Below are 9,853 nucleotides of genomic sequence, written 5' to 3' on the forward strand. Positions count from 1 at the left end.
AAGGCAGTCTCGCCAATAAAATATATCCTACATAAAACATTATAGAAGTCCAACAAAAAATGAAAGTGTTAAAAGGGTGCAATCTGATGTAAGACTTGTGGAAAGATGCTATATTATACAAGGCTACTGTATCAGATGATGTGAGCACCAATGAAATTTTTTTTTTCACATTTAGATAAGAATTTAAATCGATAATATACATGAATAATTTATGCATCATAAATCAGAAAAGATCTAAGGTATTTAATCTCAAGAACTTAGGTCTGATATCAATTGTAAATATAAAATCTGTAATATGCTATATGTAATATGAAAAAATTTTAATTCAAAATTAAAATCAAATAATAATATATCGGATCTACAATGCATATCTTTCGGTGTCATCTTAGAAAAAACTTTATGAAATCTATAGGACACCATCTTCGGATCTAAAATCCACTATATGTCAATCTAAAAAGAGAACTAGATTATTCTTTTTTCACTCTTTATATTTTTTTTCATATGACGACTTAGATTCGAAAGTTCAATAAAACAAAAAAAGTATTAAAAAGGTGTCATCCCGCAATTTACCCTAGTTGGATGTGATACTAGTTACAAGGCTACTGCATCAGATAATGTGTGAGACAATTAAAAAAGAAATTCTCATGATATGGTTCAACGTATTGTTAGAGTAACAATTATTTCAGAAAAAAATATGCCAAAGGGTCAAGCCAAAACATTATAATGATAACAAATAGGGCTGAAAATATTATAATGATAACAAATACGTCTGGTGTCATGATTAAGAAAGTAGCAACTATTGTACAAGCCTATAAGGGCCAACTTGAAACAAATTAATCTTAATATGATGATAATCAATCCATTTAAGTTTATTATAGCAGAGAGACAAATTAATTCATGATAGCTTTTGTCAAGTATAAATGGTTAAGACTTTACGATTTTATTATTGTGGTAACAAAAGACTTATGTGTTGCTCAATAATATGTCAACTAAAATATATCATTGGAGTAGGACAAATCACATTTTAAAGGAGAGATCAGACTGTCTCAACAAACATGTTATTTTCAACCAAGGACAATATAACTATCTAAAGTTATGCATACTCTAGTTTGCAGTATAAATAATCTATAATTAGCTTGAATCAACATACTGAAATTAACTAATTACATAACATAATTTATAATTAGCCTTCCTCTCTCTCTCTCTCTCTCTCTCTCTCTCTCTCTCTCTCTCTCCATCTCTCTCTATATATAAAACAAGAGCCGAGCCGTGGAAGCATTCTGTTTCCGACACATCTCTCTGACAATGGAGCACTCGCAGCCAATATTCCGTGTAACACCTCTTCTCCTTTTCTTTTCTTTTTCCTAGTAATCCTATCTTAAAGCTTTAATCCTTCAAACTCCAACTTTTCTCGATTACGTGCAGGTGTTGATGATTTTAGTGCTGTGGACGGTGGTAACAGCGGCGTTCATAGGGATCGCTGAGGGCCATCGCCACCACCGGCAGGCAGGTGGTGCGACGGAGCTAGAAGCCTTCCACTACGCAGCGGCGGGGGCAAGAGGATGCCGGGCCCATGTGGCCAGCCTGACGGACTTCGGCGGGGTGGGCGACGGGGTGACCTCCAACACGGCGGCCTTTGCGGCGGCCGTGGCCAACCTTAGTAAGGTGGCGTACGACGGCGGCGCGATGCTGGTGGTGCCGGCCGGCCGGTGGCTCACCGGGCCCTTCAACCTCGCCGACCACTTCACCCTCTTCCTCGACCACGATGCCGTCATCCTCGCCACTCAGGTCCGCCTCCCTCCTCCGCCCCCTTCCCCCACCTTCTCCTCCATCTATTTCGATGTAGAGTGCATGTTCATAATCGTTCACGGCTTGTTTGCCATTACCATCGCCTCTATCATCCTCGGTGGTGATTATGGCTAGTAGCCCTTCCCATCGAGTCCGTTCATCTAACAGCTCTCGCCAAATGAACGGTGACGATGAAGAATAGATTCGTCACTGGTGAGTCCCACCAGAACGTTACATAGCGAGTGTATACTATTCTAACGTTTCCTTCATCTCATCTCCAAGGAGAATTCACAAGTCTAATCCGATGTGCATAGTCACCGCTTTGGACTGATGAGGGAAAAGAAGTGAACTAAGCCACTACAAATCTAAATTTGTCTTGATAATATTAATTTCTGAAATATTTGCAATTTGTATGGTAGATTTTTGACTATTTAGTATCTCTACTTTGATGTCTCAAAATAAGAAAACAGTAATATTTGTTTTGTTTTATTATTATTATTATTATTATTATTATTATTATTATTATTATTATTATTATTATTATTATTATTATTATTTCTCTTGTATGTCATATCCTTGTATGTGAACATCAATAATCTTGGATTAGAATCCACATAAAAAATTTCCTTTCAAATTTCAAGATCTTGAAGATAACGCTCCAAAATTAATAAGTTTTAATTGAGAATAACATTCTTTCCGAGTGTAAGAACTTTAAGGTAGGAAAGGATGCGAGGAAACCAACATAAGAATGGAATGCAGTGTGGACCTTACCCTTACATTAATTTTAGGCTCCACCATCAGTCTAAAAGTTAGGTGGATGACTTTCTAACACAAAACTGCTCTCAAAACACAAACTCTCTCTTTGATATTTTGTAGGAAAGAGTACTGTCATCCAATCTCTCAGTGTTTTCTTTTTGACTAAACCTTGTAGATCTGTGTAGCTAATTGGGTTTCGTGAAGGCAGCAAAACTCTATTAATGCTACAAACTTGGGAGAACAAGTTAGATTTCAACTGCAGCTTATATAACATAAATTTCTATTCTGCAATCCCATTTTATGGCTTCTCACACTGCAACTTGGATAACATTGCTTATGAATTGCATGGATACTCTTTTTTTTTTTTTGTTTATTGGTAGCTAATAGAAGCTTTAATACTATGTTCTTTTGTTCAATCTGCATCAACTAAGTCAATTAGTGATATGCTTATGCAGGATATCAATGAGTGGCCGATCATTGACCCTTTGCCCTCCTACAGTAGAGGAAGAGATGCGGCTGGGGGTAGATACAGTAATCTCATCATGCGATATAACCTAACCGATGTGGTCATAACAGGTAGTATATACGTTGCATATTTCCAGTACTTCTATCACATTACTTCTAAATTCATAAAGCCTGCGTCGTGTTGTCATTCCATGATCCCCTAAAATTTAGATAAAAAAATTTATTTTTAGTCAAAAACTATAATATTTAATTCAGTTTATGATGTTTTGGCGTGCTTTGATTGACAAGAAGACACATATATATCATCATCTAACTTGTTTGCATCGTAGATGGGGAACAGAATATAATTTGATTGCAACATACCACGTCCTGATGCTAACAAGTTTTATTGTTATTTTTAGGGAATAATGGAACTATCGATGGACAAGGTGAAACCTGGTGGAAAATGTTCCGTAACAAAGAACTCAATTACACTCGTGGATACCTCATTGAATTGATGTACTGCAAACAAGTGCTGATTTCCAACATTACATTGGTTAACTCTCCATCGTGGAATGTCCATCCAGTGTACAGCAGGTTTATATTAATAATCTACTTTCAGAACACTTGAAGGCTTCTTTTGCTTTCCATTCTATTGTTACAATCTGATGTTAACGTGAATGAATGCACTGTGCAGCCACGTAATCGTCTCAGGCATCACAATTCTTGCACCGGTCAACTCTCCCAACACTGATGGGATCGATCCAGGTGGATATCGTACCTACATTTACTTGGGTTGTAGATTCTATGTTGCTATTTCGATTGATTCTTTTTGGTGGTTTCTCTCTTCTTCGCAGACTCATCCTCCAATGTCCGCATTGAGGACTGCTACATAGTCTCAGGCGATGACTGCATCGCCATTAAAAGCGGTTGGGATGAGTACGGGATTGCATTCAACATGTCAAGCAAACACATAGTGATCAGACGGCTCACCTGCATCTCCCCCACGAGCGCTGTCATCGCCCTGGGAAGCGAGATGTCGGGAGGAATCCAAGATGTCCGGGCCGAAGACATCACGGCCATCCACTCCGAATCCGGCGTCAGGATCAAGACGACCATCGGAAGGGGAGCTTACGTGAAGGACATATTCGTGAGAAGAATGAATCTGCACACAATGAAGTGGGTCTTCTGGATGACGGGCACCTACGGGCAGCACCCGGACGACAAATTTGATCCGAAAGCCATTCCGGTGGTGCAGAATATCAGTTACAGCAACGTGGTGGCCGAGAACGTGACCATGGCCGCGAAGCTGGAGGGGATTCCCGGCGCGCCCTTCACCGGAATATGCATCTACAATGTGACGGCGGAGGTGGTGAAGTCGAAGAAGCCGATTTGGAACTGCACCGACGTGGAGGGCGTATCGAGTCACGTGACGCCCACTCCCTGTGCGCAGATTCCGGAATATCCAGATCGTATAACGCATTGCCCCTTCCCTGAAGATGATCTACCTGTGAATGGTGTTGGGCTAGAGGAGTGTGCTTATCAGAGAGCCAAACCATGAGTTGAGATGCTTTCTACAACTCATGGTTTAATGGCATAACCTATGATGTCCTGAAGCTTGGCAGATTAAAATGTTTGCCTTGAACAAAGGCAGATGTAATTGATCATATATCATACTTGGGAGGAACAAAGGCAGATGAAATATCCAATAATATTTCATTGCTATAAATATGGATTATTGAAAAAATAAGACATGTTATTTATTTGAATACTTTTCTTCAACTTGGAAGTGTTATATTCTTTATTTGATACGAATAGTTGAAATGAATTTTTCAAAGAGAGGATGACTTATGATTGTCACTAAAACGATTGATTTTATCCCTAACATTTGAATTCATAACCCAATGTATCTTCACTTTTAAATACGACGTTAGCACCCTATGTTGTAGAGGACAGGTCGATTTATTTGAGGAGAACTTTTTCTATGATCATATCTGAATCATGTTATGCATGAACAGGCTTCGTTAGATCCTATAGAATAAAATAAGTGAGGTGGGATGATTCGATATTCTATTTATTCCACTTCCTTATTTACAGTATGGAAACATATTCATTTCCTCTTCATCGATCCAAATCTATAACACTATCAGAGTGAAATAAGAGATCTAAGGAAGAACATAGGTTGGACTTTATTAGTAACAAGTAAATATTTTGTACGTAAAAAAATAAAGATATTAAGGGGATAAACACCAATCAAAAAATATGAGGCAATCCAAAATACACTTGATTATGATCAAATTTATAAGCCGACTTGGATATCGAGCATTTACCTATAAGAACTAAATTAGTTGCAATAAATAGTTGCAACCCTAGAAAATAGAATTTAGTAAATCATTTCTTGCATAGAGTCATTATATATGATACGTGAAGATATGTATGAAAAGTAGATTTTATATGAATCTATTTTTGCCATTCATTTCGTTCTTGCTCGAGCCGAATGATAAAAAATTATCATATTTGGTTCCTTCAGGGGGTGGATCCATAAGAATTCACCTATCCCAATAACAAAAAAACTTGACTAGAACGATACTATATTAAGAGGAAGTTCGCAGGGTGGCCATGAAAGGCCTAGGTCGCACGTTGGTGAGGAAGTTCTGCTCGAACTCCCTAGTGAGCTGGTCAAAGGACAAGACCGAAGATTGGCACAGTCGGTTGAACCACGCTCGTACCGATCCCCTCAGGGTGGTCGAAAATGCTTGGCACATCAATGCATCGGAGGTGCCATAGAGGGCCATCTGAGCCCGAAATGCGGAGACATGCTCTGCGGGATCGGAGCCGCCATCATATGTCTCCAATACCGACAGCCTGAAGTTGAGGGGTACCGACTTGTCCTGTACTTCCTGTGTGAAATGGGACCTGCCTGAGCTGCCTTCGCTAGACTCGCTCGGTGATTTTTGGAACTCGTGCTAGAACTCGTCTAAGCGTTGGTTGACCCGGGAAAACTGGGCCCTGAGCGAGTCGTCCACCAAGTCAAACGATACGGAGTCTGGTTTGTAGTGGGGTACCGTGACTTAGCAGAGTGTCGGTATGCTCTGCTCGGGCGAACCTCTCAGGTCCGTCGCTTGCTCTCGGGCTTCCCCCATCCCGACTTGTTACCCACTCGGCCTTTATCGGGTCGAGTCAATTGGGGGAGCCGCTAGCCACACGATCTGAGGAATGAGCAGAGCGAGCATCTGCATCATGCCCACCATGGCTTGCACTTGTTTGGTCAGGCTGAGGAATGCCTCAGGTGTCACGACCGAGGGTCCCATGGTTAGTCCAATAATATGTGTATATTGGATCTTTTAAGACAATTATTAGTCTTAGAATGTAATTCTGATCGGTCAATACAAATACATTTCAATATAATTTTTTTCTTTTTTTTAGATTAGTTAATCTATCATGGAAGGTAAAATGGGTAGAGTAAACCTATTTTTATTTTATTTGAAATTAATGTCCTCTTCCTCTGCATGTAGGAAATGAATAAAATAAATCATTTAAAACACAAGAAGTGCTTCCATAGAAGTTAAACTTTCATTCATCTACATCTCTTATTTCTTATTCTCATTCCTCCTTCCTATTGTAAGGTTTCTAATCTTTTATATTGCAAGTGTTCCGATCCTTTCTATTGCAAGTGTTCCGATCCTTCCTATTACAAGCTTTCTAATCTTTCCTATTACAAGTATCCTAACCTTTTCTTACTGCAATTTTATCTCTACATTTGCTTTGAATATGAGGAACTTTAAATTGTTCTAGTCTTGTATTTGATATATCTCCTGTTTAGATATAACGATTTGAATCTGTGAAACTTCCAAGATTCTGACCTTTCTACCTTGTTATGGTTATAACTTTATGCACTGACCTCTGATTTGGACAAACTTATTTGATCTTAATATAGACTCATAATTCTTTCTTTTGATAGCTTATTTTAAGAATTCGGAGTAAGTTTGCCTATCCAAACTTCTATTTCAAATAAGCCTACAAATTCTACAAAATAGGGATCGTAATTTCTGATCTTTTGATAATGAACTGCCTATAAGTCCCTGTTGGGAACTTTGATTTATTCCAAAATTATTTTATTTTAAATTAGACACGTATGTCTTTCATTTGATACTTAGATTGAAAGATTTAGAGTCCAAATGCTTGCCCAGTTTTCTGTTGAAACTGACCCTGTGAATTCTATAAAATTGAGATTTGTTCTTTGATCTTGGGTAACTAAATCTATTGTAACTCTTTGTTGAAAACTTCGATTCATACGAAAATTATTTTATTTGAAATAAGATTGAAATATCTTTCACAATAGCTTTCTTGAGTATATTGGAGCATGATTGATAGTTTGAATCATTTGTTCAATGTGCCTCTCGAATTCTGCTAGAAATCGAGCTTTGATCGATTTCACATATTCTGGTTTTATTCCTTTGGAAATTGATTTCATTTAGCTTTCTTGTCCAATTGAACTTTATATTACTGCTTTGAATTCTTGTATGCTCTTGTCCTTAAAATTATTTGTATTCTTGAAAACTATTGTGTAACGTTTATACTATATTGTATTAACTCATATAGGCACATGTATATCCCATTGTTCCGCATTTGCTTTCGATATGTGCCTCCATTTTCATTCCTTTGGACATTAAATTCTATCTAACCTTCTTATTTGAATTGAGTTATATGTGATTGCTAGGAATTCTTGAATGCTCTTGTTTTCATTTCCTTTCAAATCCGAATACATTTGTGAAAGATTATACTTGCATCGTATTGACTCGTAAAGGCGCATGTACGTTTTGTTATTTTGCGTGTGCTTCCGATATGTGCTATTTGTTGTTCATATTGTCCTTTTGTACTTTGGTGTTTGTGGGATACTGTAAACCTTTGCCAGAAATGGTAAAGGGAGTAATGCATAGAGCCTGCGATGCTCTACTAGCCCCCTCTGACTTCACCTAGATGTGGGTGGATGGAGCTCCCAAACGTGGGAGACTTCTGTCTGGTGATCATTCAGAAATAAATGAATCACATTCTGTCTGTGGTCCCACTACACTTTCTGTATGTTTGATATGATATTCAGAGCTTTGGTTATGTATTTATGTATGTGCTTTGGATAAGAAAGATATGAATGCAACGTCAAATACGACGTTTCAGCTTCTATTTTGTATTCGTTCTTTGATATGCTCTGAAATGGTTTATATGCCGTTGATATGTTCTGAACTATTTCCTACGCTATTGATATGTTCCGAAATGCTCCCTATGCCTCTGAAATGTTCCTACGCCATTGATATGCTTTAAAATATTCCATATGCCATTGATATGTTCCGAAATGTTTCATTTGTCATTGATATGCTCCGAAACATTTCATACGCCGTTGATAAGCTCCGAAATGTTTCATTCATTATTGATATGCTCCGATGATTCAATATTGTATTTATTCCACTTCTTTATTTACAGTATGAAAACATATTCATTTCCTCTTCATCTATCCAAATCTATAACACTATCAGAGTGAAATAAGAGATCTAAGGAAGAACATAGGTTGGACTTTATTAGTAACAAGTAAATATTTTGTACGTAAAAAAATTAAGATAATAGGGGGATAAACACCAATAAAAAAATATGAGGCAATCCAAAAAACACTTGATTGTGATCAAATTTATAAGTCGACTTGGATATCGAGCATTTACCTATAAGAACTAAATTAGTTGCAATAAATAGTTGCAACCCTAGAAATTAGAATTTAGTAAATCTTTTCTTATACAGAGTCATTATATATGATATGTGAAGATATGTATGAAAAGTAAATTTTATACGGATCTATTTTTTCCATTCATTTCATTCTTGCTCGAGCCGAATGATGAAAAATTATCATATTTGGTTCCTTCATGGGGTGGATCCATAAGAATTCACCTATCCCAATAACAAAAAAACTTGACTAGAACGATACTATATTAAGAGGAAGTTCGCAGGGTGGCCATGGAAGGCCTAGGTCGCACGTTGGTGAGGAAGTTCTGCTCAAACTCCCTGGTGAGCTGGTCAAAGGACAAGACCGAAGATTGGCACAGTCGGATGAACCACGCTCGTACCGGTCCCCTCAGGGTGGTCAGAAGTGCCCGGCACATCAATGCATCGGAGGTGCCATAGAGGGCCATCTGAGCCCGAAATGCGGAGACATGCTCCGTGGGATCGGAGCCGCCGTTATATGTCTCCGATTCCGACAGCCTGAAGTTGAGGGGTACCGACTTGTCCTGTACTTCCAGTGTGAAATGGGACCTGCCTGAGCTGCCTTCGCTAGACTCGCTCGGTGATTTTTGGAACTCGTGCTAGAACTCGTCTAGGCGTTGGTTGACCCGGGACAACTAGGCCCTAAGCGAGTCGTCCACCAAGTCAAATGATACAGTGTCAGGCTTGAAGTGGGGTAGTGTGACTTAGCAGGGTGCGGGTATGCTCTGCTCGGGTGAACCTCTCGGGTCCGTCGCTTGCTCTCGGGCTTCCCCCATCCCGACTTGCTACCCACTTGGCCTCTATCGGGTTGAGTCAGTTAGGGGAGCCGCTAGCCACACGATCTGAGGAATGAGCGAAGCGAGCGTCTGCATCATGCCCACCATGGCTTGCACTTGTTTGGTCAGGGTGACGAATGCCTCGGGTGTCACGGCCGAGGGTCCCATGGTTAGTCCAATAATATGTGTATATTGGATCTTTTGAGACAATTATTGGTCTTAGAATGTAATTTTGATCGGTCAAGAAAAATACATGTCAATATAATATTTTTTTTAGATTAGTTAATCTATCTTGGAAGGTAAAAATGGGTAGAGTAAACCTATTTTTATTTTATTTAAAA

The 9,853-nt window shown here is 38.7% G+C and overlaps 1 protein-coding gene across 1 annotated transcript; it reads left to right on the forward strand.

Annotated features, from left to right (window-relative positions):
• The first annotated feature begins 1,305 nt into the window (after nucleotides 1-1,305).
• LOC135630749 (probable polygalacturonase) lies at nucleotides 1,306-9,375 on the forward strand. The gene is made up of 7 exons (XM_065137913.1): nucleotides 1,306-1,332; nucleotides 1,426-1,788; nucleotides 3,000-3,120; nucleotides 3,411-3,585; nucleotides 3,686-3,756; nucleotides 3,846-4,525; nucleotides 9,340-9,375. Exons 1-7 carry the CDS (start codon nucleotides 1,306-1,308, stop codon nucleotides 9,373-9,375), a joined length of 1,473 nt encoding a protein of 490 aa, XP_064993985.1.
• Nucleotides 9,376-9,853: the final 478 nt, after the last annotated feature.

Source organism: Musa acuminata, chromosome BXJ3-2, assembly GCF_036884655.1.
Source record: "Musa acuminata AAA Group cultivar baxijiao chromosome BXJ3-2, Cavendish_Baxijiao_AAA, whole genome shotgun sequence".
NCBI lineage: Eukaryota > Viridiplantae > Streptophyta > Magnoliopsida > Zingiberales > Musaceae > Musa > Musa acuminata.